The sequence below is a fragment of the Cadophora gregata genome (assembly GCF_030347475.1).
Source record: "Cadophora gregata isolate MNR1 chromosome Unknown scaffold_8, whole genome shotgun sequence".
Lineage (NCBI taxonomy): Eukaryota > Fungi > Ascomycota > Leotiomycetes > Helotiales > Ploettnerulaceae > Cadophora > Cadophora gregata.
The window spans coordinates 2177038-2204962 of NW_026695931.1; the positions used below are offsets into that span (position 1 = coordinate 2177038).

Sequence of the window (27925 nt, forward strand, 5' to 3'; positions counted from 1 at the left end):
TTTGGGAGTATAGTTGTAGTGCTGGGATTGATGGGATGGTGAGAGCAAGGAGTTGGGATGGTGGGATGGGATGGGATGGTTTGGGATGAGATGGTTTGGATGGGTGTTTCTGTGGTTTGATCGTCGTGGGATTTGAATTCGGGGTGTCGGGGTTCGGTGAGGAGGATGGAAGGAGGGAGGTTTTGTTCCGAAAGACCGTGGAAATCACTTGCGGGATCTTTGTTCTGTTCCGTTTTCATGGAGGAGCTGATGATTCGTATTATGCTTTGGTGGTGGACAGGTACGTGTTAAGAATGTATCACTTTGAAATTTGAGATTGGGTTTGCGAAGTTGGGAGTTGAAGAGAGACAATTATAGGGTGGATGAGTGTCCGATACTTACTTACATGTTGGAGTGTTGGAGGAGAGGATTGCGAATATGGGATTGCCTATGGATGGTCAGGATATCTTTTGAGATGATGCTCTATTACTGGAAGTCCTTTTGTGACATCAAGTACGTCTCATCATGGATGGAGATTTGGATGTCTTGCAACAGTGTAACCAAATGGTTCGAGATACCAGTACCATATTCAACGCCCGACATCAAAATGTTTGTCTACTGACCAGCTTTCCACCAATTCCATCTTTCGACGCCCGACTCGCCACGATAGTTCCAGCTTCAGTTACCATTTCAGATCCAGGCAGATATGGATCTCTCCCCGTCAGGATCCCCCTAATGACTTCCATCTTCTCACTCCCCATACACCCCTCGGCCATCCAAGGACCCTCCATCTTCGACTTCCTCAAGCAAGCACCTCTCTCCCACAGCACCTTCACAACATCCACCCTCTATATCGCACAAGCCGCATCAAGCGGTGTCCCCGACCATCCCCCTTCCTTACTCTTAACATCCGCACCCTCCTCAATCAACATCATCAGCAGTTCCATATTTCCTCTAAACGCAGCAGAATACAGCGGCGTGGCGTAGACGTAACAACCCGCATTAACATACTCCACCATATCTCTCCCATTCTTCCTCGCCTTCTCAAGCAGCTTCTTCACCAGGCTCGGACTCGATTGTGAACAAGCAGCCGCGAGCAACGTGCCATAGCGCTCGCCATTTTCGTCGTATGCTGGTGCGTGTTCAGCGACGAAGGCTTCCACTTTGACCGCATCTGTTGTCTGCAAAACGACTTGCAACGGAGTATGTGCGTATAGACCAGAACGCCGGTTTGGGTCATGTCCAAGCTTGAGAAGGAAATCGACGACGGGCCATGATTCTAGGAAGAGGGCTTGGCTGAGATAAGTTTCTGTGGTCCAGGTGTTTGGGTATTCGCCTTCAGAGAAGTCGGCGCCTCTCTTCTGGAGGGCTCTGAGGGCCATGGTGTTTTTGTTGCCGAGTGCGAACTGTGACTTGTTAGGTTTTCTGAAGGAGGTGAGCTGGGCATACTTGGACTTACGTATGCTGGCGTACGACCGAAGGCGTCGCGATGAGAAATGCTGGCTCCTGCGTCTAGCAGTACTTGAATGGATTTTAGTGCATCAGTCCTGTGCATTGATTAGAGCTAGACATGCTAGATTTACTCGAGCTCTTCGCGGACAGGGCATCGCATGAGTTCTATCGAGCACCAGCACCCGACTTTGAAGGGTAGAACGTACCAAATAGCATGCATAAGAGGCGTGTGATTAAAATGATTCAGTGAGTCAATCTCAGCCCCTTCTTTGATTAGAAATTCCAGGACATCATCGTAGCCCATGTATGCCGCAATGTGCATCGCAGAACCACAATACGGTTCCTGTAATAATTTGCATTCGGCGAACTCCGGATACTCTTTAAAAGCTACAGCATCCTCACTTGAGACCTGCGAGTTCAATATTCTCTGCTTCGAGCCCCCTTCGATAGATTCTTCATGCTCTAACAATACGTTTATCGCGACGATGCTACCATGTATGACGGCAAGATGTAGTGCCTCGAGCGTTCGAACTTTGGTTTTCGCACCACGTGCCAGTAACTTCCGTATAACAGCATCTGAACCTCGGCCAGCCGCCAAATGGGTTGGCAGCATGTCTGATATGCAGCTCGGTGCATTGATATCAATGTCCTGATCGGCGAGGAATTCCGCAATTGCTGTGGTGTGGTAGAAGAATCCGTTGCCTGTGTTCTTATGGCCGTCGATGGCACAGAGCAAAGGTGTACACTTACCTTCTTTGCATTCTGAGAACTTGAAGGATAAATCAGCTCCTTCTTCACAAGCTCTTTTGCAGAGATTAAGGTCTCGCTGTTTGATAGCAGCTAAAAGCAGTGAGTTTGCGCCGAAGACTGGCGGAGGTTCAACGACTTCCTTGTCGTGAAAAGCTTCACCGTCAAGTGAAGCTGCACTTGAATCCGGCGCAACATGTTTCGCACCGGCAGCCTCCAGGATCTTGATAATTTCCGGATCTCCTCTGACAATCGCGTAGTGGAGTGGTGTCAGCCAGCTATGATCTTTCGCATTGACATTCTCTGGGGTCTCGAGAAGAAGACTTATCATGTCTTTCGTTCCAAGTCTGCGCGTCGTTAGCGTGGTCTCCAAATATTACCAGTGAGAATCAAAACTTGGTTTCGGGCTCTTGCCAGATGAGCATTCTGAATAGCTTACCTTACAGCGACATGAAGTGCCGTTTGCCCTGTGTGTGTCAACGCGATATGTTCATATTTCCCCGTCTCCAGCAAGTCCCGAAGAATGATCAGAGAAAACCTTGAACCACCTGAGTGGCTCGCAGCTATGTGGACAGGACTGAATCCTTCGGCATCTTTTGCATTGACATCTGCGCCCGCCTCAAGCAGTTGTTTAGCAGTATGGCAGTTGCCAACCCTAACAGCGACGTGAAGTGGTGTTGTCCTCAGGTCGTTTGCACGGTTGACATGTGGGATGAACTTATTGTCCAGCAGAAACGTGATCATCCCAGTGAAGCCCTTTTCGGCAGCGAGGTGGAGGGGTGTCACACCTCCCACATTTTTACCTTGCTGAGTTATGACTGAAGCAGTTTCGTCCCAGGTCAGGTTCCATGGGAGCATTTCGTGCAAGAGAGAGAGGTCTTCTCTTGACGCAAGATAATGAGCGAGGGTCCACTATTTCGCTAATTAGTAAATAGATCTTCCTAGTCAGGTGTAGGATAACAGAGCGATATCTTTCCCGGGAATGAACTCCTTGTCTCCATGAAAAAAATGATGTTACCTGTCTGACAGCTTTGATGCTGACATCTGCGCCATTTTCAAGAAGAAGTTTCATCGTTCGTAGATTTCCTCGCTCAACTGCATGCATCAAGGGCGTCATTCTTCGATCTCCATACGTGGAATTGATATCCACACCCAGCTCAATGAGAAATTGGACAATATCCGTATGGCCCTTGTATGCAGCATCCGCGATTGCACGAACTCCCTGGACCGTTGTAGGTCTATCGGCACCCTTTGCTATGAGAGACCGAGCAACTTCCAGTCTCCCGAAGCGACAAGCAAGAACAAGCAAAGTTATTCCCGCATCATCTAAACAATTAAGATCTGAACACTTGTCCAAGATCTCGTCTGCCACTCCATCTGAAGTCTTGTAGATGCAAATCGCCCTTAATGGGGATAACCCCGGATCACGACTAGGTGACTTGTCAGGCCTATCTACCTTTGCTCCACGTTCCAGCACTTTCCTTATGATAGATGAGTTTCCGATCTGAATACAGAGGTTCAGAAGCTGCATTCCATCGAGGCGATAATTGTCCAATTGATCATCGGAGGCATGATCAATGAGGAGCGAGAGGATTCGCTGTGTATATATTTGCATATCTGGAGAGACCGGCCCTTTGTTGAGGCGTGAGAAGAGAGCATCCATCACGCTTAAGCCGTCCTTGTTGATTGATTCGATCGGAGCAGAGCTTTGGAGCAGAAACTCTACTGTATCACAGACTGCAAGGCTATCCATTTAATTAGTTTTTGACATTCTGTTCTTTTAGATCGAGAAAGTGGTGTTGGGCCATGATCAGATGCCTCAAAGATTAAGAAGAGCCAAGAGTCAACTTACTTCAAATTCCCAAAACATAGCAAGTGAAGTGCTGTGTTGCCTTTGGGATCTTTACAATCGACAGCAGCGCCCCTTCGGACCAGAAGTTTGATTGCTTCGCACAGCCGCCAAGCATCGATTGGAGGACCAGGAAGCCCAGATACAGCTGGCTTGTAGACCGTTCTCTGACTGAGTTTCCAGACAAGATTCAATAACGGAATACCACCAGTGAGTCCCAGGCCTGGGGGTTCGAGAGCCAACCCTCGGTAGTTGCAGAGGGTGTTGATCATCTTAAGGCTATAATCTGTGAAGTTTGAATGTGAAGTGATGATCTGGAGGGCCGATCGGCAAGCACCATTCTCCTCATTGAGCCACTGGCACTCATCTCCAGCACCCTCTAGTAGCTTCTTCAGAACAGAGAAATGATCCCAATCACCGCGCACCGACGCATAGTGTGCAGGTAAATCACCCATGTCATTCTTCGGTGCCCCATCGAGGCCGGCACGAAGCAAGGCACTGATTACACCTGGGTCCAAACAGTCGTCGTCCACAGCATAATGAAGCGCTGTACAACCATCCCTTGATTTGATGTTGACATTTGGGTGATCTTTTAGGACCGCCTCAACGACCTTTTTACTGCCAGAGGCTGCTGCAAAATGTAGCGTCGACCTTCCATCCTTTGCTGTTGCTATAAGCTCATCAGAGGGAAACTTATCCAAGATGTATTTGGTGCTTTTGAGGCTTCCATTTTCTGCGGCAGCCATGAGGACAGTAACTCCACTGGGGCTTGTGGTAGCACAACTGACTAACCGAGGCTCTATTTCAGTAACGTACTGCACAATTCGATGACAATCGCTCTCTACAGCAATATATGCAATGGTCTCGCCATTAGTATTGACTTGATCAGCAAGAGCGGCGCCATGCTGTAGAAGGAATTGTACGACTTCAAGATGATTACAACTCGCAGCTCGCATTGCCGGAGTATCACCATCCTTGTCCCGTGCATTGACATTGAAGTTCTTTTCTACCAGAAGGCGCACAACATGTAAGTGGCCGCTTTCTGCTGCTTCATGTAGAGCTGTGAAGCCGGATGTGTCTGCATGGTCGATTATAATGTCTGGATGGTCCAATAATTGGGCCACCAATTCATATTCTAGGCGTGACACAGTTTCCTATTTGTGTTGCTTAGGGGATGAAACCAATGCAACTAGAACACGTTATGGCATTTAGACCGTATAAGTAAATGACGCCCTCTAATACCTACGTCCGTATTCAGACACCTTTCTCAGAGCTACATTTTTATCCTGTACCTCGGTACCTTCGCCCTTCGTCAAGTCTTCCAGACTATCGGCAAGCAGTTTTGCTGCCTGACCGCTTGATGTCCCGAACTGGAAAATAAGTTTCGTCGCCTTTTGGGCATCGGTAGAGGCGTAATTGGACTTAGTGACTGTGCTGAGAATATCAAGCATTTCTTTTTGACGGGAGCTTTCGGAACATTGCGTCTCCAGATACGCCAAGCAGTCAGTATCGAGGGTGGCACCGTGGGATAAGAGGAGCTTGATATGGCTGGGCTCTCCGATTAACAGGGCCAATTCCATGAGAGATCTTGATTCCTCAGAGGGCATGCCATCCATTATCGCTCCACAGCTCAGCAGAGTAGCAATGGTTCTGTATCGATTCTCTGAGTGCCATGCGCGGCTTTTTCTGACGTTGTAGTCATCGTCATAGTTACTGCTCCCATTGTCGCTACCAGAATCGCTTCCATGGTCTGTACGAAGATGAAAGACACTCTCACCAAGTACTGCGCAAGTGAGGGGACTTCCTAACACAACAGTCGCTTGGTTCACGTCAGAACCTTGGTCGATCAGCCATTGAGACGTTGCAGTACGTCCAAGCAACGCAACCAATTGCAGCGTTGTACTCTCTGCTAGTAAACCCCCGTCGTAGTTTCGTCTGTATTTAGTTGGCTCCAATCGATGTTTCGCCCAGTTGAGAAATTGTGGTGATTTTGCGGATGTGAATAAGACCTTTTCTAGTGCCAAAACTGGGGAGCAGTTTTCTGTGACTTTCCCAGCATAATAGTCCCAGTTTTTGGCAGCGTGGTCCAGGAAATGATACCACAAAACCACGTCCGGCTTCTCTGGCTGATCGCTACCCGTGATCTTGGAGTTAAAGCTGATTCTTGTACTTCCAGACGAGATGGATTCTGAGTCCCAGTCTCTATCTTCGCCAAAATTGTCCAGACAGAGATAGGTCAGACACGTGACTGCAGGCTCCTCCATGTCAGATTTCTCGTCTACATGGTAAAAGTAGTACTCGCTCGTGGGCGGGATGGTGGTGAGAAATTCTTTCACTGTAGCATGGGCAAGTTCGATAATGCCGGTGGGGTTGCATCTTACGCGACTGCTGCAAAGATCCAGAATATCGCTTTCTGGAGTGATGACATCAGGATCGAGCTCCTCGTTCCCTGCATTAATCGCGATGGCTTCTTGTAGTTGCTGTGATGAAAGCCCTTCTGCTGCCCATGTCACCCACCTCAATACCCTTTGCACAATGACTCTATTGTCCGCGATTTCCGTAGAGTCGATATGCTTGAGAATCTGTAGTCGAATCAGTTTTTATATCCAGTGATAAATTCGTGCTCTCCATTGAGACAGAGCCCAGGCCTTGGAAGATTGACAATTAAGCATACCCTAGAGTAAGTCTCAGAGAGATCTCGAGGTAGTGTTTTCAGCACCTTCCTCCTGGAAGCGGCCGTCTTACACTTGGCCAGAGCATCAAGTTGACATGCCACCAAGCGGAACCTGTGTCTTTCAGTAATTGGCCACATATCTCATCATGATTACTCACATGCCACCCGCTGGCTCGATCAGCGAGTCTTTGATGGATTCTTTCTCCTTCTGACCTAAATCTTTAGCCCACTCTTTCACCTTCAGTTCAGATTTGACATATCTTGAGATATCGGATGTGTTTTCCGCCATAGACACAGTAGTGTAGCCTTGCAATTGCGCACTTATATCGACCTCATCTCGGCTTGAGAACAGAGTCTTGATCTTTTGGGATTGGATGTTCAAGTCTCTGAGTAGTTTGATGACAGCGGCTCTCTCTGTGAGACATTCGTCCAGTGCATCGATCAGTATCAACGCATCATCAACGTCTTCGCTCATGTCGATAAGCATTGTAACGAGATCTCGTTGTGTTGGCAGTGTAACTTTGTCGTCTGAGCTATGAAATTCATAGAATTCTTCAAGCTTGTCGAAACACAAATCGTTGTGCTCAGCGAATTGTCTAATCAATGACCGAATGATCATTGTGGCATCTTGTTTGACCGGATTTCGATAATCGCAGCAGAAATATGCCATCACTATCCAACAGTTAATGGTGTATTCGTGTATCCCATTACCATAACAAACCAGCATTTTCGCCTATGGCTCTTTGTAACTTATCAACTATGGAGGAGCTTTTGCTACTTAGTCTAGTACGATCCAGATTGTGGAGCTACTTACAAGAGGATCGTTTTCCCCGCCCCAGCTAGGGTTTTCATGTAAGTGTTTGTGTCATTCTACTACTATGTGAAATGACTTGGTGACTTACGAACTCCTGATAACCACAAAGTGGAATTCCTCTTGCTCATCCAAGCCTTGAACTCGTCGCCTTCGGTGAACCATAATCCAGTCATATCTTGCTTCATCTGAATGTACGTCGTTTGATCTACCCGAGGATCAAGCGAAGTCATAAAGTCAAGGATCTTCTGTCGCCGTCGACCTATCCCATATCAGTCCATACCGCCAAGAGCTGATGAGCAAACGTACTGAATGCGAACTTCCTTTGAGATGCACGAAACTCCTCATTTTCTACCTGCTCCCGAGAGACGATTTGAGAAATGTGAGTAGAAGTGTCAAGACATGACAAAATCGCAGCCCTGTAGCGTATTAGTCCTCCCGCACAGCAAAGTCATCACATAATTGCATACATTTCGTTTGCATTGAGTGCCAGATTCAGCATGGACTTGTGGTTGTCAATGTCCTGTAATAACTCCGCGACCTACATTAATACCGGGTCAATAACCTGTCAAAAAGTAGACTACCTGAGATGAGTTTGATAAGCATCTAACATACCTCTTTCCGAATTGAACGGCCATTCCAACTTCTTCCTCGCCACATTCACAAATCCGGTCGCAGTTCCCGAATCACTCTTCTTCAGCACGGAATCCAATTTCCGGAGTGTTTTCTCACATTCAAACAGCTCCTCTCCCTTCACCAAATGCACACCTCTAACCGCTCCAACTCCCATACCCATTCCCTTCTCCCTTCCCTCGCCACCGCCAAAGTCATCCTCCAATAGTCGAATCTGCTCCAAAATCCCGTAAAGCTGTGCTGCCGCTCGGACAAGCTTTGCGATCTCCTTTTCTGAGCCACGGACACTTCGCACGTATGCGCGTGTACGGTCGACAACGGATTCTGCCAGTGTGCAGAGCCCTGCTACGCTGGCGGCTATTGAGAGGGGATCCATCACGGCAGTGTGACTTGATACATTGATTCATAGGGTTTTCGAGAATTTGAATGAAAGTCGCGCCCTACTTAGCGATGAAACAATACTCAACGGATTGCAGCTCGAAAGAGGCTCAGATGTTCCGCAGAGGAAGGTCACGATCACCCTGTGCCTTGACTGACGGTTAATCAATCAAACCATCCAGACCTACCGTGCCAGGGCTTTCATCCTGCCTCAGATGCAAAGACCAGGAATATCGGCCAATGCATCCTGCGTGGCTTGCTTCCTCTTCGACTCGGGTAAGCATTCGAGTTTGAAGCGGGATGAAGTTTGGGGGCGGAAAATCCAAGCCTTGCTGAATAAAGCACGTGTTGCCGTTCACTTCGTATTTGTCACGTGGCTACCACCATCGAATCAAGAGCAAAGCAACACTCTCCACGAAGGAAACCGTCTTGCTCTTAATTCCATACTTGAAGGAGCAAGTACAGATTAAAAGGAGGGAGCGTCGGGTGCCAGGTGAAGAAGCAAAGTTACATTTCCGGTCTATGTACTCTTCAATACACCAGGAATCCCCCTTCCTAGAAACATCCATAAAAGTCTAAAATCTCGCAACTATCCAGACACACCAAGAAAAATCAGTAATGATCGATATATACCTCAACCACAAAATGGAGACTTAAGTTGAATTGAGTTGATCTAGAGAACAATCGTCAACCCCGCGGGACAGTACCACAAGGAAACGACGTCTGTTTAGGTCCCATCGCCTCGGCACCTCCACCAAAAATAGATGCCGGACGCCAGACGGACACGCGGGCACTGTTGAAAATAACTGGAGACGATAATAATGCGCGCGTGGCAGGCGGACCAGGCGAACTATTCTCGCTGTCCAGTAGTCCAGTGTGGTTCTGTTCGGCTTCGGCTCTTCATTCTTCCCCTCTCAGGGTCTGAGCTGAGGTCCCGTCCCCCGCCCCTGCAATCCGTGATTGCGATTGTTGACCCACTTGTGAAATCACAACAAACCGATAAGCGACGCGTCATGAACTGACACTGACCACGACATGGGTGCATGAAATTTGAAGAGGTTTGGAAGTTGTCGCATGTGGGATTCCCAGTGGGAATCAAATGCGTGCGCATTTGCAGATTAGACCAATTGGTAGAGTTCAGTATTTTTGTGTCATTGATGCGGTATAAGTACAGCTATTCATCCATCCAGCACCTTACCCACACCTTTCTGTTCCATTCCCGTTTCCCAGGCAATTCCAAACCCAGAGTGAGTGGCCTCCATTCCCATCTAGCAAGAATCCCAGACCTCATCTTGCAATGAAGAGGAAACCCAAGACTTCAATACAGAAGCAAACCAGCCCAGCCAATCCATCATCAATAAGTAATCCGACAAAAAAATAAGATCCGTAAAAGCAATCCACAATAACGCGCGATCAAGCCCCTATCACGTCGCGATATACCCATTCACAACGCCTTTATAAACAATGATTGAAGCAGGAAAAGAGACACATGCGGAGAGCCTATGCCTTCTTTGGGGTTGCCTTCTTCTTTGGTGTAGCCTTCTTCGCAGCGGGTGTCTTGGGGGTGGTCTTGGTGACGCGTCCGGACTTAGTCTTGCCGAGAACAGCTGGCTTATCAACTGCGGGAGCCTTGAAAGATGTTAGACGTGTCGAGTATCAATGAGTTTGGAAAACCTACATCCTTAGCAGCAGCAGCCTTCTTTGGCTTAGCAGCAGCCTTTGGCTTTGCGACCTTTGGCTTTGCCTCTGCCTTCTCCTTCTTTGGTGCCTTTGCCTTTGGGGCAGCCTTGGGCTTTGCGGTCTTAGCAGCGGCGGGCTTCTTTGCGGTTGTTGCCTTCTTCACGGCAGGCTTCTTGTCGGTGGTCTTCTTCTCGGCCTTTGGCTTTGGGGCAGCCTTCGCAGCAGCTGGCTTGGGCTCCTTCTTTGCGAGCTTGGTTCCTCCGGAGCTTCCTGTAGAGGGTTAGATCAAGCGACGCCAGACTGGAGTAGAACCACGTACCCTTTGGCTGAGCGAAGACACCCTTCTCAACACCAGACTTGAGGGCTCTGTTGAACAGAGAGTCGAACATGGCATCGGCAGCATTGATCTTGTTGTTGGCGCGGACGTACTTCTTGAGGGCGATACGGCTAGGCGCGAGTTAGTATGATCCAGGTAAACAACCGACGCGTCGAATTATTTCGAAGTTGCGGGATGTGCAGTGGAAGTAGTCGTACCTTGAACCGTTGCGCTGGGAGTCTTGTTAGCAAGTGTAGATCGTTCAGAGAATGGAGCGAAACATACATCTTTCAAGTTCACGATGGCATCAGTGATCATATCTAGAATAACGCGTCAGTCAAAGCTCTGATCAAAAATCCAAAGCTTGCACCAGCTGCAGGCGATCGAGGCGACCGAGAAACAATGCGCATTCATGCTACGCGATGTTGTGGTGGAGGAGCATTGAGCTTGAGTTTACCTTGGTACGAGGCATGCTCGGAGGCGGCCTTGGGCTTAGTGGTGGTGGACTTTGGAGGCATCTTGAATATTGTTGTTGATGTGTAGAATGGATACAAGTATTAGATAACAGAAGAGTAAAAACCGAAGACGGTATTGGAATTGGGTCGCGTTGAGTGTTGTGGTCGACGTGAATGTGGTGATGTGGGAAGTCAGGAAAGGTCGCAAGTTCCGGGGCGGGGGTGCCGTTGACTTCAAATACTCCCAGAGAATGGAAGGAGTGATTTGCTTTTAGCGCCAAATTTAGCGTAAATCTTGCCAGACACTCTTGCTCTTTTCCTTCATGCTAAGCGAGTGCCTGTAGGTACAGGTTTCTCATTGGCCAGAGAGCAACGTCTCTCGCAGTCGTGTGATCCGGGACACTCCCGCCAGACTCTTGCAAGTTGCCAGACACACCCTCGCCCACCATCTCTTTCCCAACTCCCTCCCCCAGAGGAGCGACGTGCCAACGCATCAACTTCGTTGTCGATTGCAAGCCATTCCAATCTGTCCTAGTGTATTCAAATTCCGTTCCCAATTGATTCATGTATCTCCTAGCACTGTCGAACTTGCCGCATGATATCAAAATCATCGAACGTCGAGATCCGTCATTTCCAGAAGACGTCGTGATGCGACTTCAATAGCCATTCCACACACACACTCTGGTATGACACCAGCTGTCCTTGTGATTGAACCTCTCATCATATGAATGCATACTACAAAGCAGAATATCCAAATCTGTACGCGTGGAGAGCATGTTGCTCGAGAAAGCTGCGTGGTGCATTTCCCCAAGATGAAGCCATCACGATCTTCCCACCACCAGCACCGAATCATCAGCCACAACCCACCACCACAATTTTATTTTGCGCTGTAACTAATGGCGGAATCTTCAATTGATTATCTATATTTCTATGTACGCAGTATTATTTTATTACGTGGTTGTCAGTTTCGTGGAGGTTTTCAAGAAAAGTCGTGTGTGAAAGTTCGCGCGATTTTTTGCGACCGTGATGCGGACCACCCACACGAATTACCTCAATACATAAGACCTTGGCACGAACTCTACTTTTTCCTGATGCCTACTTGGCTTGACTGTCATTCTTGTCACTTTTTTCCCTTCATTTGCAGCATGTTCGGTTGCTGAATATCTGTATCCCGGTCCTCGAAAGTCGGATAGGCGCAGGCAGACGGTGTGTGACATGACCTTCAACCACCCATCGCCTTGCCTCACGATTGCCTACATCACAACACGTGTCATTCCATCCAAGACATCATTCTGTTTCCACTCACCGACAGCCGTTCTCATTCAGCACCTCGATGGAAATCAGTCGATGATTCCACCAGTTGTCTGTTCGGCACCCGAAACAATTGTGCGACCGGCAAATTTAAACTCTGATTTTGAGCCTGGACTCCCACCAACTCGACATGAGACCAACAGATATCACTTTCAACGAGACATGATGCCCAGTTCCAAGTCAAACTCAATTAGGTCTATCTAACCACAACGTCTTGAAAATGGAAATTTTCTGTTGAGCGGCCACCAGTCCTGCATGATCAGCTCCCGTCTGCTATTCAGAGCACCGCAACACCGAAGTCGCAACACAGGCTTAATACACTGAACACCGACCCGCGCTGCCCACTATCACAAACTATTTCAGTTGGATATTTTGGATTGGCTTGACGATATATTTGTTCGGCATGTGGAGTTAAGCGCCAATGGGGTATGCACATCTGCGCCTCTCAGCAGCATCGGTTATCCATCAGCGCTTGCATTGCAAATCAGCACATCCAACACTCCAGCCTCAAAAGAACAATAATCATGTTCAGGAACCTCAAGCCGACTTCTTTTCTCAGGCTGGAGCGCCGCCGGCCTCATACTTTCTCAGCCTTGCGGCATCTTCGGAGATCTTGGCAATTGCGACCGCATGACCTTTGCCATTCGGGTTGCGACAATTCTGCGCCCACCGACAACACGAACAGCATTCAAGAGCGGAACTCCAGCGTGCTCAATATATCCGAGCACCTTCGATTGTTAGGATGGATTAAATAAATCGTTCTTAGACAGCTGTTGGTTGTCAAGTCCTTTGCGCCGATGAGAAGACTCTGGTCCAACACCACCTTCAACAAATTTCAAGATCAAATGCACGAAGTCGGCCATATCTATCTCCATCCCATTCTCGAATGATGATGCTATTATGTGTCTGCTATGAATTCGTCGCCGACCTCAAATCTGCTCCTCCCATACAAGACGCGCCATACACCATCTGAGCCATTACGCAATCCATTCAAACTATATCGAACACAGCCCACCCGTCCCAACTTCAAAAACGAACTTCCACTGTTGGGTCTCACAGCGCCTCAAAAATACGACCAGCGATCCATTTTCAGACACAACCGCATTCCTCGTTCACATTATGGTGCTGGCAGTTGTAGTGCCAGTTGTACGGACATTGTTGATGTGTCATGAAAACCAAACATGCTGACTCATAGCCGAGATCGGTTACGAAAAGGAGGGCGAATCACGTGCGGTCAATATGTCTTCTTTCGGCCTGTTTTCAACGACAGGCGAGCTTGCTTCGACCAGTGGTCCTTCGAATAACAATCCAACTCTTGTGGCGTAAACTCCGTACACCGTGGATGCTGTTAACCATGCCCCAACCTGTTCGACCTCCGATACGTCACGTGAAGGAAGCGTGACCTGCCTTGTCCCCTCAGTCGACCTCTCTTTCCTTCACCTCTTTCCTTCACATGCAGACACGAACACACTCCCATCGTCCAAAAGTGCGCTTTCTTGCTCAACTGGACAACATCCCACACTTGGCTATTGGTCACGTGAACAATTTTCTCAAACGAAGCTCTTGATTGACCAGCCGACCGGCCACATCCAGCAAGACTTTGGCAATGAATCAGCAACAAATACTACCCAACCAGGGATTTCATCGCTCTGGCATGATTATAAGGACGTCCGCAAGCAGGGATGCATCTAGACAGCACGGCTGTCGCTCTCTGAGAGGTTGGGAGCTGGTGGAGCACAGATTGAATGTTCCGAAATCATTCCATTACTTTGTACCGGATCGTTTGTACCAAACGCTGTAGTGAGCGACGGCGACAAGCTGTCTGACAACAGTCGCTCTCCATGACCTTCTTCCACCACTTCCACGGCCTGGCTCCGTTGTCGCGATCATCAATACTGAATCGCCCACATGCAACACGGTGTCCAGTCCTCTCGGTCTATCTCAAATCGACTGTGATGGTCAACCTCGCGCGAACGATCTCGACCTCCATAGGTCGAATGACTACTCGTTTGCTGCGGCTGGTTAGAAAGGTTCACTCATTTGCAAGCTTACATACTAGTTACTTCGCTGGCCTGATCCCTTTGCTCTCATGATTCTGCGGAAGTGATCTTTTACGTTGCCCACAGCAGCACTCACTGGCTGGCTACCGCTGCTCTCAAGAGTACTCTCCAGGATTCGGAAGGTTGACTCGACTCAGCTACGCGGAGGCACATGACTATACGCTATATATATACCGTTGCCATGTGCACTTTCTATCCTCTTCGGCGTTCGTAGTCGACAGAACCACAGACCCACTTGAAGCGGAAGCTGGCATGCAAATGCATGCGCGTCACATGTTGTCTGGATCTTGATCTGATCGTCGGCCGTAAACGATGCAACTGGTTGTTCTAGTTCTATCTATATCGAGACATTGAGCATTGTGCTCTCAGTATGAAGCTCCAGCCAAGTGGTGTCAACTGTCGAGTTGCTGCAAATTCTCTCTCCACTGTCACTCGATACATCTCTGAGTGCGTCGCCCTGGACATGACTGCTGTTTTGACTTCATTCTAACTGTTTTCCCTTCAACGTTATTGCGGACAACTACACATTGTAGGGAAGTGTGGCTTCCAGCATAGGCACATCACGTAGACTCTAGACTCGGAGGCGGGGTTTCGTCATTGAAAGTCAAATGTACCTTTGCAGTTGTGTGTCCCACTTTTCACTTCTATCCAAGTCCTTTATATTCTCCGCTTTAAATTCTTGCGATCTATTCCTCGAGACGACGAAGCCATCCATATCAAGTCAGTGTATCACGTGATTTAGCCTGATTTAGCTCCACCAGGTACCTACCTAGATAAGTAGAGGCGATGCCATACTCCCTATCCCGTAAGCACGCACTTATTTATAATAACAACGATTAACCGGAACTATTTGCTCGGTATCAAGCAATGCTTACGCTGCGCCGGAGAGTAGTGCTGGCAAGCCCCTGCCCCTCCTGATCTAGGAACTTGTGAGGCACGATTAGTGGACAACAGCCGCATTTGTCGGATAAATTTATACTGAAGATTGGAGTCGTATCTAGTTCTGTTACCTGGCCGGCAACTTTGGACAGTCAGTACTGGTGTTGCTGTCACGGTCGAATTCGCTGTCACTGATATCTCAATGTCAAAAGGATCATCATCACTTCCCTCAGCTCCAAGAATATCTTCCAGTTCTGCCTCTTTTCTCCAAACGCTCTTCTGTCTTCAAAGTTGGAAGCCAGCATATGTTCAAGCAACTCCTCACATGCCTGATCCGACTGTTCGCACAGTGCGAAGTCGCGTTTTTGGCTTTTCAATTCTCTATGCAGTTCTCCCATGCGCTATAGCTGGTAATTTAATAGGAAGTTGCTGCACGGAATTTGGACACCTAAGAACCACCGCATGGGCCCTGGGCATAATTCACTATGAAATCCTATAATTTATATCGGATGTATTAACATCAAGTATCGACCGTTCACACAGACCATTTTTACTAATAGCGAGTCAGGTTACAGAGTACAGCTCGGCCTCTCATAAAGAAGCCTCAAAGTCCGGGGTTAAAGTTTGAATTGAGGACAAACGACACGTCACTCCTGCAACCGACTTACATCCCATCACAAGGCACCGATCTCAGAATCCTCCATTGGGATGAATCAACACCTTCGTGTATCCATCCTCTCTTCGGTCAAACTTCGTGTACGCTCCAGGTGCATCGTCGATCCCAATCTCATGCGAGACGACAAATGACGGCTTCGCACGACCAGAGATAATCATATCTCGGAGGTACCGATTATAAGACTTGACATTGCATTGGCCCGTGCCAATCGTGAGTCCCTATTCCCCCAGTCAGCAGCCACTTCAGACAAACAAGGGGGAAACGGTGAGCGGGAATCACCACCGACCTTCTCGAACAGCTTCCCAAAACTAATTAGTAGCATGCCCTGTCCAGCATTCTCATCCGGCGCCCCAGGATCACTTGGTACATACAAACCAGGAACTCCAATCCCGCCCGTCGGCCTCGTAACCTTGATACAATTCTCCAGCACGATACTAGGCGCCTCCTTCTTCCCATCCTTCGCCGACGCCTGATACCCAACTGCATCGACACTTCTATCCACCATCCCGCCATTCAACTTGATGATCTCCCCCACCGCATCCACCTTCGTGAAATCGATCGCCACACAACCGATTTTCTCAGCGGCTGCTAGGCGCTCCTTGACGGCGTCGACGACGTAGACTTTTGAGGCGCCGCGGAGGACCGCGCTGTATGCTGCCATGAGACCTACGGGTCCGGCGCCAAAGACAGCGATTGATTCGCCGGGCTTGAAGCCAGAGAGTACGACGCCGTGCCAGCCGGTGGGGAAGATGTCGGCCAGGAGGATGAAATCCGCTTCGTGGTCTGTCCCGGCTGGGAGGGGGAGGCAGTTGAAGTCTGCGTAGGGAACGCGAATGTATTGAGCTTGGCCTCCTTGGTATGGGCCCATGGCTACAGAGATATGGCAAATCAGCTACCTGTTGGACATCTGAAGCGTTCAGGGACATGCGTTGGGAAATGAAGGTACGTGACTTACCTACATAACCATAAGCGCCCCCAGCGAAGCCGGGATTGACTCCGGTACAAAAGGCTGTTCTCCCTTCTTCGCAGTTTCTGCAACGTCCATCGGCGACGTTGAATGGCATGACTACTCTGTCGCCTTTTTTGAGGAGAGAGACGCCGGTCCCTGTGTCGATGATAGTGCCCATATTCTCATGGCCTGTGTAGATTTAGCCAATGTCTTGACTCTAGGCGAGGAGATCTTTCCACTATGTAGTACATACCGAAGCAGAGTCCACCCTTTGCAGCGGTTCGTCCTTGATACACTTTGGAAGAGGTGTCAGTACTCTCTCATTGGTCAGTTTTGACGAAATTAACCGCCCTCGTAACGGCGGTCTGATTTCGGTTATTGAGGTGTGTACATACTATGCAAATCCGATCCGCAAATAGCAGCAGTCGTCACTTTGACCAATGCATCATCGGGATGCTCAAGCTTTGGCAGAGGACGTTCTTCAACTGTCACCTTGAAGGGCTCTGTGTAACTCTATCAGTACTAGTTCTTCTAACCAGAGTCCCCAAAAGGAGACAGGAAATGCACACCTTGATAGACCACAGCTTTCATCGTCTGAGTCTGAGACATCGTGATTGGCTTGCTTATACTATCCTTTCTGAATTGACTTTCCGCTTTAGCTCGTATCGTAGTTTACGGTATAGCTTTTGTCGAGAATCGTTCCAGAGCAGACGATGAGAAGTGCAGTTTACAGAACATTTAACAGAGAATAATTGAAGAACGGGGAGAGAAAGGACAACCCCCTGTTCTTACTGTACTTCATCTCATCCCCTCTAACCCCTCACTTTTCTCACCATCCCCTCCTCACTCCGTAGCATCCGTCCAGCTTACCTGAGGTGCCACCATCGTGCCAATTCGAATGAGCTCATGGGCCAGGATCGACCCCGCATTGCGGGGTCAAACGCTACAGACTAGGGAAGATGACCGACGAATGCATCATTAGCAAGGATGTTATTTGGGAGACGGTTCTCTGGGCCAGTCTCGACTCTTCGGTATTGAGTTGTTGATGGTGTTGGTGAAGGCTGTGATGTACATGCATCAGCTGTTGTGGTCTGGGTGAACTCCGGATTTCGTCCGAAGCCGAGGCGATGTTTTGTTACATGGGAAGCAAGCACAGCGGTTCAGCATCAGCTTAACGCCGCGGCGATAATGGCTCGAGTTAGTTGTACTGATTACTACTAGCGAGCTTAGCGAGCGGACGAATGGCCGAGGATGAAGGGGTGGAGATTCGGACTTTGCGATGAAGGTACAAGTATATAAGGAGAGAAGGAAGACGTATGTTGATATCAAAGTGTATTCAACCTCCAAAATCAATCCCTGATCACGAGATACATCCGTTGTCAAAATACCCTACTAAGCCCAGCCCTGAAATAAACCGACTATGTCTGTCCAAGTTGTTGCCATTCTGACTCCTGCTGCGGGGAAGGAAGCCCGTGTAAGTCCTTGGATTCGATGGCAGGTCTTGTGAGATCGTAATACTGACCAGGCTCCCCTGTCTGTCTCCAGCTCAAGGAACTCTTAACTGGCCTTGCCGAGAAAGTCTCCAAGCACGAGAAAGACGTTGTATGTCCAATCAAATATAGACAACTGTGGTCAGACTTTTAACGGTGTTCTGCAGTCCAAGTACCAAGTTTTCGAGCAGTTCAATGGCGAGAAGGGGAACGTCTTGGTTGTCGAAGAAACATGTAAGTAGTTTGGCTAATTGGGCGGGAGTGTTGCTGATGAAGTCGTAGATGATAACCAGGCTGCGTTTGATGCTCATTTCAAGACCGAGTACTTTCAAGCATTGGGAGCCAGTATTCAAGGAGAGGGACTGGTCAGTGCTCCACTTGATATCAAGACGATCAAGCCAATTGGTGGATTTGCATCCAGATAGAGGAGGCAGGTTGTGGAGATATGTGCATGTACCGTTTAGAGAATAGAATATTCGAGTGGTGAGCTCTTGACTTTTAAGAGGTGTCTATCTCATGTCGTTGATTGATTCCGCGTGACCTTGTTTAAGCCTACACTCACCATTCATGGAAATGCAATGTTACAGCTGAGGAAATCATTTCATTTTGAGGATGAGCTGACCAAAGCAAAATCCATCCCAAAATCTATAGTAACAAGAAACGAATGTATTCCTTCTCTGTGAAGCAGCCAATCTTGATGAAGAGGAGCTTGTCCATCCTTGCCTCAATCCCCTTACAAAAAGAACATCCCAGCAGCGACGACCAAAATGGTCGATAGCATCGTGAACTGAATACTTCCAACCTGCACAAGCGTTGCAGAGCTCTTGCCAGAAGTAGCTGCTGCCTCAGTAGAAGCTCCACTATCAATTCCCTTCCCAGTCTTTCCAGTGATACCCAAAGCAGCACAGGCATCCATGAAAGTCTTGTTACTCTGCAATTCCGTCAACTGTGCCTGAGCCTGCACGGCTTCGGCTTTGATCTTGTCTGCTTTCGCGGTATTGCCGTTCGTAGCTTGGTCGAGAAGTGTCTGGTTATTCGCCTTCTCAATGAACTTCTCCAGCTTCTTCATACCCTTGCACTCCTCCTTCTGCAGGATCGCCGGGCAAGCAGCTTGCAGTGTCGAATTGCTCGTCAAAGCCTGGAGCTTGGTGGCTGCAGTAGAGGCCTTAGCCTGGATGGCAGCCATTTTGGTTGCATTGTTGTTGGTCTGGGCGGCGAGGGCAGTGGTATTCGATGCAAATGCAATAAATGCTTGAAGCTCAAGTGTCTCCTCGCAGCGGTCCTCCTGCTCCTCTGAAGCATTTATAACGGCACAGTCTGATACCAGAGTAGCATTGCTTTGCAATGTTGTAAGCTGTGTCGCTGCAGCAGATGCCTCGGCTTGTATTTCTGCTACCTTTGTGGCATTGTTGTTTGTGACCTCTTCCAATTTGGTGGTGTTCGAGGCCAAGTCGACGAACTTCTGGAGCTTCCTAATTTGCTTACACTGCGACTTTTCGGACTTTTGTTTATCGCCTTTTGCAATAACTGAGGCGACCAAAAAAAGAGAGAACAGAATGGAATGAAGTTGCATCTTGAAAATACTGCGAAATTAAAGCTAAGAATGCTGGAAAGGTATGTACTGGAAAGCGGACCGGCCGATGAGACTATCGGAAGAAAAGAAAAGAGAAGTAAGACAGATAAAGACCAGAAGATGGAGGGTATCGTGATGAGAGGGGTAATAAGTGTATGCCTTATGTTTGAACGCATTGAGATGGCGGACTGTCACTCAGGGTTTCAGATGCCAAGCTTTCAATGATACCTGAAGCCTTCAACCGGGCGTGCTCTCAACGTGCAACTCCTCGAACTCAGACAGTCTGGCTGGACTGACGCGGCTTTGCAGCACTCACCAGGACATCTCTGCCAGTACCATTGTCATCTGAGCATGTGAGACCTTGGCTAGATGCGATTGGAACCATCTCATAGGCCATTACATCCGTGACTGGTTTCGTTGAAGTTGGAAGCCGTCTGTAAAGTTTCCTTCCGGTGTTTCCATTCGCGGCAACTAGTCATGTCACTCGCACAGGCGCGATACTTTGGTTGACACCTGGGGTGTCGAGGATAACGATTCAGAGGTGGAGTTGAAACATGATAGACAAGCGAGGCCTGGATGATTTCCCACTGAGCTAGAATGCGTCGTCAGGTGCTGTTGAAGCAGGTGTATTTTCGGAATCAAGCTATTCGGGTATTGTAGGGGGTACCCCCTACACATTCCTTGATAGGACTTCATAGGTAAGGGACATTGCACAGTGACAGTATGAAAAGTCATGTGACCCGATACATTTTCATGAATTATATGTATCCCAAAACCACCAACATGCCCGTCCCTGTTTGAGGATTGCAGAGATTTGTGGTCAGTAGTCGCTATCATAGCCATATGGACCCATGGAATTCTCCAGTCCAAACGTGCTCGAACTATGCTCCGATGTTTGTGACACCCTGGTAAACGACACGGATCTGGCGGGGCGAGCTTCCTGAGAGGTGTTTGCTGGCTTGCATGTGCTCCTCCATTCCTCAGATATCAACTTCCCCCTTATCTTGCGTTTCCCGTCCACCAACACAAGCATTAGGGCGTACATGCGCCCAGCTTAGTCGAGTCAATATGTCATTAAAAGAAAGATAGCCCAAAGATAAGACTTGGCGGCTGAAAACAGGACGTTAAACTGGTGACGTTTTGAGCGAGGGCTGCACTTTTGTAAGACAGCCGGGCGAACAACCTCCTCGAGCCTCCGCGATAACAGTTGCCATTTCCTATCCAGAACCATATATCCCAAAGATGGTTCTTGTCAGGGTTGATGTGCCACTGAGGCCCAAGAGCCAGCCCCTCTCGGACGATGAATCGATTGCTGAAAGCACCTCCGCGAAAGCACCTCTACCTCAAGCGGCAGATGGATCTAGGTTCCATGTCGAGCCACGCCTGGCGAGCGATGCCGTCAACAACCCTCAAGTGCCAGTGTCTGAGGATAGGCAAAAGCGATATTGGGCGCAGTTGAAACAATTGGAAATACAGAACAGGAAGCGACTCTTAATGGCTAGACAAGAGATGGCGGAATCCGAGCAGAAGCAGGCCAACAACACGAGAGCAAGAGACTCGCTAGAGTCCAATGTAGTTTCTTCGCGCGAAGACTATCATATGCAACAGATGGTTCTGGAGCAGGAGAATGGAAGGAGATTGACTGGAACGAGGCATTAGCTGGCTGGACATACACCAGTCGCAAACGATTCGCGAAATCAAGGACACGATGCTCAAGCTCAAGCGATTGCTGGAAGCTACCAAGACAAAGACCATGCATCATACTTGAAGCACCGGTTGTTGCTGGAAGAGCAAACCTAGAGACAACTGGGACTTGCCGAGGAAGTGCGTGAAGCAGACAGCGGTGCAGTCGCCTGGCAGACGAACTGTCGTCTGGGGAGGACCGAGGAAGATGCGGCACCACAGCCTACTCTTCCACCACCAGCTTCGAACAGGCAAGTAGAAGCCAAACGGGGGAAGGGTCCCTTTCCAGCGGGTCAAGGCGTAATCGCAAGCTACCAAGCTCAGTTTGCGGCTCTTGAGAACGCACGCAGAGAGGCCGCTGCCGAGCAAGTCAGGTTGAAGCTGAGATGTTTAGACTGTCTGGCCGACTGCCCGCTGGCGCGCCTGGAAGTTCGTGTGTGCCAACCGAAGCATATGCCATGTTCATGTAGGCTCCTAGTCCGGACGTCTGTCTGTGGTAAATCCTTGTATATTCTGCTTTCCAGATCTTGGTTTTCAGTGAGCGATTGTTTCTAGCGAATGAGCCTTCAGAAAGTTTCTTTGGCTGGTGCCGCACACGATTGGCTCAATCGAAGTGCGATGTGTTCTTGTTGTTTGCAGATTTGAAGACATTTCTTTGACCACGGCCGTGGGGGATGGTAATGGGTCAGATGACAAGTTTGATGAAATAGAATAGGGCTTGGCAAATATCTCTAATGAAGCGAGGAGTCAGCGGCGTTGTATACAATATCACCAATCACGAACAGATAAATGGATTGTCTCGTTTCAAGCCATTGCAGATGAAGCTGTCGTGTTTGTCTAATATTGTGCTGTGCTTGATCCTTCCCCAATACATCTCTGGATCTGATTCCAAGGAATTCCACAGCGCATCCCCCTTTTGAACAACTTCTTCTCCTTCGATACCTTCTACCTACTTGACCAAACTTATGTGTCATTAGCCTTGCTTTACCCTGCTTAAGCAAGCGAGCAAAGTGGATTCACCTCTCTACCCTGCATAAATACTCCACTTCAACTCCACCGCACATTCACTTCATAATTCCCATTCCATGCAAAATACTATCCACTAAACATATTCAAATAAGCAGTTCCCGACAAGTCAGCTGCTCAACAAGCAGTATAGAAGCGTTTGTGGTTTAGTGGTAAAATCCATCGTTGCCATACAGACAACATCGATGGGCCCCGGGTTCGATTCCCGGCGAACGCAATACATTAAATTAATTTTTTGCCCTTTATTGTTGAGGGATTTATCTTTTTTATTTGTTTTTCTTTTCAGGCAAACATTGCACGTACTTTTCGACACTCTGCATGAACTTGACTTTCAGCTGTTGTCTTACTCGCAAAAATTGAGGCTTCAATCTGCGTCGAAAGCCAGCCCCAAGATGGCGTATGTTAATAGACTTCTTGCTTTGCCTGCCTTGGGCCGTTGCAATATATTGCGGCGACTCTTGTCGTAAACCTCCTTGCTTTGCCACAATGTCACCGTCGATCTACCGATTCGCTGGTGTAACATTCATATTATCATTTGCACTTCAACCGGGATCTTACTGCATTAACTGTGCTACCTTCCTCTTGTGACAATTCCACGGTCTCCCATTCATATGTCTGCATTCGATTTATCTGCCTCGAACCCACCCACAAAGTCAAGCTCTTGCAAACCCTCCTGAACCATACTAAGACATGGCTGAATACACAGTGGGTCAGGTCGCAGGTGCTATCAACATTGGTCTTTTATTTCGTAAGTCTATTATGCTCCGTTTTCCCCTTCTGAGGTTACTAACGTTTCCGACGATAAGTGCAAGTCACCCTTCCACTGCTTCACGTTTTAGTGCTAGTTGGCACCTTGAGAAACAAAAGCACAGCCATCTCCTGGTAAGCGGGGTACCCTCATCCACAGTTTAGATATTTAGACGACTCTAGGTCTGTCATAAGTCGATTCATTCAATCGACCGTGTGGCCATCAATTCTGTCATGCGATACTGCCGCAGGGCGACGAGAAGGGGTCATGACCCGTGTAGTGTTCATGAGCTGGTTGGCACTGATCTCAACTCTGCTCCTAGCTGTTGCTGGCATATTGACTCCGATCGGTCTGGGTGAAGCTATATTTCTGAGCGGCAAAACAGAAGCCACATTTCTTTATGCAAAGGACCGCTCGGCATTTGGAGGAGCAGCGGGCAGTCGAGAGCAGTATTCCAATTCTCGAACATGCAATTTTGGCAAATCGCCCTGCCCAGGCGTGAGGGAGAATGATACCGTGACAGTCCTAGCTGAAATGACTGATCATGGCAAAATGCCAGTGACCTTCTACCAGAATTATATCTCCGAAAACATTACGGAATGTTTCTCCAGCGGCTCAAGAGGGAGCCTCATCTCAAGTCCCTTCGAAATCCAGTTTCGGCAATTCGATGCCTCATCGAACGAGCATAACTTGACCGCTAAGAAGAACACAACAGGGACTTTTTACTGGACTGAGCACACCCTGCTTCTCGATTCTATTGTTTGTAGAGAAGGACTGATCATCGATGCCATCAATGGCGGTGTTGGCTTTCGGAATCATACTGTCCCAGAATTACCCCAAACAGTTCACGGAGCAGCTTGGACAGAAGATATCCTTTGGCTCGAACCGGACACTGTTTGTGTCAATACCAACTGGTCCATCTCCACTGAGTTCCAGCTGGCTCCATTCTCGGTGGGAGGACTTTTCGTCGGTACAAATACATGGCTCCTGCGTGAAGGGGATGGCGTCGACCCAAAACTCGATATTGAATTTCCCACTTTTGGAAATACAATTTCAAGCCCAGATCTTCTTGGACGTGCAAACACTGCCGCAGCAATTTTTGACTACCACCTTTCATGGCTACTGAACCTCGACCAGTCAAATTTCAGCACTGGCGCGTACAACATCACTTCAGACAGTGATTTGGTGCGCTCCTTTCTGAGCTCCGGTTATGATAGATGCAGTCTTGTGTTTGGTAGCCTAACGGAGCCAACGTACGCGGTTATGTGGAACTCCGTCATAAATACTGACAATGTATTTTGAATTCTACCCCGTTTATATTTCTCGTCCAATCTGACCCAGCTCTAGGGAACCGTGTTGAACGGGACATCCCTGGGCATCAACTCGCCATGGGCATCGAATGGAAATACATCAGACCTGACGTGGTCTTTCGGACGTAAGCGCTCTTTTTGTAGATCGTAGCATCGTGTTGCTGCTTCTTTCGGCAGCACTTGAAATCTGCAATTGGCTTCAAGGCATGCAGGTGGAAAATAGCACTTTCTGATATTCACATACAAGAACTATCGTGCTTACATTGCTCAAGTTGAATCCTGCAAGTCCCTAAACGGAACCGAACTTTTCAGACCCGGACTCGTCAATGTGGATTGCACATACCTTATAACTCCACCTCGTGCCAAGAGGTATGATTCTCAAGGTTCTCCTGAAGAATGGACGAGTTCAATCAACGTCTGTGCAAGTTCGCCCCGCGCCATTATAAAGACCGTACACTTTCAGTACAACGAGACTAGCGACATCCCAGCTCTAGATGGCTTGAAGGTCATCAAGGCTGAGCCCAAGGTTTATGCCTCAAACGAGGATTTACCACTCTGGGGTATCGAAAATCCAGGCTTGAATTTGAGCATCCACCAGATGCAAGTTCTTTGGGGGCTTGTCGACAAAGACTATTCAGATTCGCAGGCATTATGGACACATCAGAGCGAAACCTTCTACATTCCTGCGACATATGAAGATGGAATTGAGCTGTACTTTGGTGACTCTATGGTGATTTATTTATGAAAAGGTCATTAGAAAATTATTGCTAAGCAAATGCAGGCAGCGACGAGACTTCCAGGGATAGTCAATTCCTTCACCTAGCGCAATCTTGTCATGAAAGGCTCCATGTTCGATTTCGACGCTACTAAGGATCAGGAAATGGCTGCCAAATGGGCCAACTTGACCTCCTCTCCTGAAAAAATCGACAGAATACCTCGTCTAATCTGGACAGACATCGCGACCAACACAATGGTAGGATCAAAGTCCGTCCTAACCGCCTTCCCCGACCACAAAATGGAAATCCAAACCTTCCGACGGAAAATCACCTACAAGTATGTCTACGCCATCCCAGCTTTGGTGTGCTGGATTAGTTGGTTCGGGTCAGTGATTCTCATTCTGTCTTTGCTGCTTTTCAAGGAGTCAAGATCACGTCTGGCTTTGAGCAGGTTGAGAAGAATGATCAATTATCTTTCGGTGGGAAGGTCGCTTGCTGCTGTCGATACCAATGGTGTGGATGAACAGACGGGGCTCATGAGTACGAAAGAGTGGGTGCGAACTTTTGGGAAGACGGAAATTCATCTACGTCTGTCCAGTGAGGTGGAGAAAGAGTCAAACCAAGAGCAGATAAGTCAGACCACGTCTGAGGACTTGCCTGCAAGACCTCGGACGGCATGATTGGAAGCTTGCGACTTATTCATTCATGCCTTCGAGTCATACTTGTTGGATAAGCCGTTTGATCTTGAAAGCTTTTCTTACAATTGATAATTAATTTTCACTTCTCGATCTCTCACTCCCATGTGCCGATGAGCTGAATATCAGCACTCACCCGTCCTCGCAACACTTTATTCATAGTCTAGAATCCTGCCCTGGAACTCTGCTGAGTGTGAAGTCTGCGCTGGATATAATCTCAAGGTACAAGAGAGCGGATGTTAAATGTACTTATATGCCATGAAATATAATTATGACATTGGATCTCGAACTCCAAAATTGGATCTCCAACTCAAACTTCCAAAGTACCTTCCATAACCGGCGTCGCAGTACCACTCAACACAACCCTCTTTATACCCTCCCCATTCTCCCCCCTGGTGACCTCAACCCCAATCTCATTCTTCCTCCCCATCTCTACGCCCTGAGTGAAAGCATACTTGAAAGGCCCCTTTCCCAAACTTTTATCCTCCTGTCCAGCCAACCAACATCCCAATCCACTGCTGGCACTTCCAGTCCCAGGATCCTCTCTCGACCCAAACATGCGCGTACGATACTTTTTCCGTCCAAACTCATCCGTTCCCTGAGCGACAAGGTACATCGTACCTACAAGTCCATTCTTCCACCCGTCATCCAGTACAGATGGGTCGTAGGTATTCCCATGCAAGTTCTCCTTAGCTTTCGCCAAAGTCTCCAAATCTGGTAGAACGACATAGATAAAGCTCATTCCATTGACAATGCTCGTAACCGGATTCTTGATCCCATTCAAAGGACTCTCAAAAGTCTTCTCATGAATATGGAAATCGAACGGAATTTCAGCCTTGACCTGACCTGTCTGCTCATCCTTCTCAATAGGAATCTTTCCTGCTTTGGTAATCACAGTCTTGACGTCTTGGGACGTGGTGTGGAGCAGGTAGTGCGAGGTTCCAATGGTGGGATGACCGGCAAATGGGACTTCTGCTTCGTGGGTAAATATATCAATCTTGCGCTCGGAAGAGGTGCTTCCTTCTGTCGGTAGATGAAGAAAGACGATTTCCGAAAGGTTGAATTCGGCTGCGATGGCTTGCTTTTGAGACTGGGTGAGGGTGGTGCCGGATGGAACTCGAATAATAGCGAGAGGGTTGCCAGCATATCGTTCTGAGGTGAACACATCGAGGGTGGTGTAGGAGAGCTTCATTTTGAGATGGCAGGAATAAATTGTGCTAACGAGAAGCTATGAATCGTGATGATTGACGATGTGCAGGAGGAGATACGGAACTTGATGTACCTTATAAATGTTCTTTGTATCAGTGGAATACTCTAGATCGGAGATAATATGGAGTCCACGTTGTAGAGTTCGTTGATTTATATGCTCCTTGCTCTCTGAAGCACTAATTACGTCCGAGGCTCTCTGCAAGTGACTCACCCAATCAGACTCTTTCCACTTTGTCACCACCACGCCCTTTCGCTTATCAATCTGTAGTCGATTTCGTGATCGCGCTAGCAAATGATATATTGTAAATGAGGTCGTTGCGTCGACTACGGTTGATTCTTTCATTTTCCATGTGAGGGGAAAGAGGGAGATTTCTTCTGCCAGGAGTTAGTGCTCACGTGATGAGCGAACGCTGTTGAGAAGGTAATTCAAGAATGTTGTTCCTACCAGGGGCACAGGATAACATTAAGATTTACTTTCAGGCCTAAAAGAGGACTACTCATCACGCTTGTGGGTTTGGGCAAGACCCAGAAGCTTGAGAAGTCATGGCCATCTACTTCAGCGTAAGTCATTCTCTGAAAACCCACATCCAAATATAATTTAGTCCTAGGTCGGTATCTGGTCAAAG

The 27925-nt window shown here is 48.2% G+C and overlaps 10 protein-coding genes and 1 non-coding gene across 13 annotated transcripts; 5 read left to right on the forward strand and 6 right to left on the reverse strand.

The window, feature by feature from the left end:
• Positions 1-827: 827 nt before the first annotated feature.
• Positions 828-4983, reverse strand: ONS95_014233 (uncharacterized protein; the record flags this gene model as incomplete). The annotated part of the gene is made up of 6 exons (XM_058507887.1): positions 828-1385; positions 1439-1526; positions 1638-2525; positions 2618-3090; positions 3197-3923; positions 4031-4983. 6 exons carry the CDS (start codon positions 4981-4983, stop codon positions 828-830), a joined length of 3687 nt encoding a protein of 1228 aa, XP_058357058.1.
• ONS95_014234 (uncharacterized protein) lies at positions 4231-8892 on the reverse strand. The gene is made up of 10 exons (XM_058507888.1): positions 8128-8892; positions 7983-8053; positions 7822-7931; positions 7604-7774; positions 7516-7540; positions 7423-7469; positions 6860-7373; positions 6702-6813; positions 4820-6609; positions 4231-4760 (listed from the first exon to the last, which is right to left on the reverse strand). The coding sequence occupies exons 1-9, from the start codon at positions 8170-8172 to the stop codon at positions 5263-5265; spliced, it is 2442 nt and encodes an 813-aa protein (XP_058357059.1). The 5' UTR covers positions 8173-8892; the 3' UTR covers positions 4231-4760; positions 4820-5262.
• Positions 8893-9653: 761 nt separating this feature from the next.
• On the reverse strand, positions 9654-11166 carry ONS95_014235 (uncharacterized protein). 2 transcript variants are annotated; one of them, XM_058507889.1, is made up of 5 exons: positions 10977-11166; positions 10805-10839; positions 10738-10751; positions 10523-10650; positions 9654-10473 (listed from the first exon to the last, which is right to left on the reverse strand). In XM_058507889.1, exons 1-5 carry the CDS (start codon positions 11035-11037, stop codon positions 10139-10141), a joined length of 573 nt encoding a protein of 190 aa, XP_058357060.1. In that variant the 5' UTR covers positions 11038-11166; the 3' UTR covers positions 9654-10138. The 2 variants fall into 2 exon arrangements, with proteins under 2 accessions (XP_058357060.1, XP_058357061.1); XM_058507890.1 differs by having other exon boundaries at positions 9654-10152; positions 10202-10473; positions 10805-11166.
• Positions 11167-11451: 285 nt separating this feature from the next.
• Positions 11452-18797, reverse strand: ONS95_014236 (uncharacterized protein). Of its 2 annotated transcripts, XM_058507891.1 has the most exons (6): positions 17419-17475; positions 17245-17352; positions 17103-17144; positions 16856-17038; positions 16187-16770; positions 11452-16118 (listed from the first exon to the last, which is right to left on the reverse strand). In XM_058507891.1, the coding sequence occupies exons 1-6, from the start codon at positions 17456-17458 to the stop codon at positions 15915-15917; spliced, it is 1161 nt and encodes a 386-aa protein (XP_058357062.1). In that variant the 5' UTR covers positions 17459-17475; the 3' UTR covers positions 11452-15914. The 2 variants fall into 2 exon arrangements, with proteins under 2 accessions (XP_058357062.1, XP_058357063.1); XM_058507892.1 differs by having other exon boundaries at positions 16856-17352; positions 17419-18797.
• On the forward strand, positions 17989-18845 carry ONS95_014237 (uncharacterized protein). The gene is made up of 5 exons (XM_058507893.1): positions 17989-18134; positions 18181-18323; positions 18395-18451; positions 18507-18573; positions 18622-18845. Exons 2-5 carry the CDS (start codon positions 18270-18272, stop codon positions 18762-18764), a joined length of 321 nt encoding a protein of 106 aa, XP_058357064.1. The 5' UTR covers positions 17989-18134; positions 18181-18269; the 3' UTR covers positions 18765-18845.
• Positions 18846-19072: 227 nt separating this feature from the next.
• On the reverse strand, positions 19073-19912 carry ONS95_014238 (uncharacterized protein; the record flags this gene model as incomplete). Its single annotated transcript, XM_058507894.1, has 1 exon — positions 19073-19912. The coding sequence occupies one exon, from the start codon at positions 19910-19912 to the stop codon at positions 19073-19075; it is 840 nt and encodes a 279-aa protein (XP_058357065.1).
• Positions 19913-21154: 1242 nt separating this feature from the next.
• ONS95_014239 (uncharacterized protein) lies at positions 21155-21571 on the forward strand (the record flags this gene model as incomplete). The annotated part of the gene is made up of 1 exon (XM_058507895.1): positions 21155-21571. The coding sequence occupies one exon, from the start codon at positions 21155-21157 to the stop codon at positions 21569-21571; it is 417 nt and encodes a 138-aa protein (XP_058357066.1).
• A 1185-nt stretch (positions 21572-22756) lies between these two features.
• Positions 22757-22838, forward strand: ONS95_014240. Its single transcript has one exon. It is a non-coding gene; the product is annotated as a tRNA-Gly (tRNA).
• A 473-nt stretch (positions 22839-23311) lies between these two features.
• ONS95_014241 (uncharacterized protein) lies at positions 23312-25502 on the forward strand (the record flags this gene model as incomplete). Its single annotated transcript, XM_058507896.1, has 6 exons — positions 23312-23369; positions 23428-23503; positions 23552-24662; positions 24717-24804; positions 24952-25409; positions 25461-25502. 6 exons carry the CDS (start codon positions 23312-23314, stop codon positions 25500-25502), a joined length of 1833 nt encoding a protein of 610 aa, XP_058357067.1.
• Positions 25503-25514: 12 nt separating this feature from the next.
• On the forward strand, positions 25515-26075 carry ONS95_014242 (uncharacterized protein; the record flags this gene model as incomplete). The annotated part of the gene is made up of 1 exon (XM_058507897.1): positions 25515-26075. The coding sequence occupies one exon, from the start codon at positions 25515-25517 to the stop codon at positions 26073-26075; it is 561 nt and encodes a 186-aa protein (XP_058357068.1).
• A 325-nt stretch (positions 26076-26400) lies between these two features.
• Positions 26401-27282, reverse strand: ONS95_014243 (uncharacterized protein; the record flags this gene model as incomplete). The annotated part of the gene is made up of 1 exon (XM_058507898.1): positions 26401-27282. The coding sequence occupies one exon, from the start codon at positions 27280-27282 to the stop codon at positions 26401-26403; it is 882 nt and encodes a 293-aa protein (XP_058357069.1).
• Between the last annotated feature and the right edge of the window lie 643 nt (positions 27283-27925).

Bases quoted from the DNA above. Each gene is read 5' to 3' on its own strand.
- ONS95_014234 (XM_058507888.1), bottom strand. From the start codon at position 8,172: ATGTGGCGAGGAAGAAGTTGGAATGGCCGTTCAATTCGGAAAGAG. The intron at 7,932-7,982 runs GTATGCAATTAT...AATACGCTACAG, and splicing joins GCACTCAATGCAAACGAAAT to GGCTGCGATTTTGTCATGTC. The intron at 6,814-6,859 runs GTGAGTAATCAT...TGAAAGACACAG, and splicing joins ATCGAGCCAGCGGGTGGCAT to GTTCCGCTTGGTGGCATGTC.
- ONS95_014235 (XM_058507890.1), bottom strand. From the start codon at position 10,837: ATGATCACTGATGCCATCGTGAACTTGAAAGAT. The intron at 10,474-10,522 runs GTACGTGGTTCT...AACCCTCTACAG, and splicing joins TGTCTTCGCTCAGCCAAAGG to GAAGCTCCGGAGGAACCAAG. The intron at 10,153-10,201 runs GTAGGTTTTCCA...ACATCTTTCAAG, and splicing joins AGGCTGCTGCTGCTAAGGAT to GCTCCCGCAGTTGATAAGCC.
- ONS95_014236 (XM_058507891.1), bottom strand. From the start codon at position 17,458: ATGTCTCAGACTCAGACGATGAAAGCTGTGGTCTATCAAG. The intron at 17,353-17,418 runs GTGTGCATTTCC...AGAGTTACACAG, and splicing joins GAAAGCTGTGGTCTATCAAG to AGCCCTTCAAGGTGACAGTT. The intron at 17,039-17,102 runs GTATGTACTACA...AAATCTACACAG, and splicing joins AAAGGGTGGACTCTGCTTCG to GCCATGAGAATATGGGCACT.
- ONS95_014237 (XM_058507893.1), top strand. From the start codon at position 18,270: ATGTCTGTCCAAGTTGTTGCCATTCTGACTCCTGCTGCGGGGAAGGAA. The intron at 18,452-18,506 runs GTATGTCCAATC...GGTGTTCTGCAG, and splicing joins CCAAGCACGAGAAAGACGTT to TCCAAGTACCAAGTTTTCGA. The intron at 18,574-18,621 runs GTAAGTAGTTTG...ATGAAGTCGTAG, and splicing joins CTTGGTTGTCGAAGAAACAT to ATGATAACCAGGCTGCGTTT.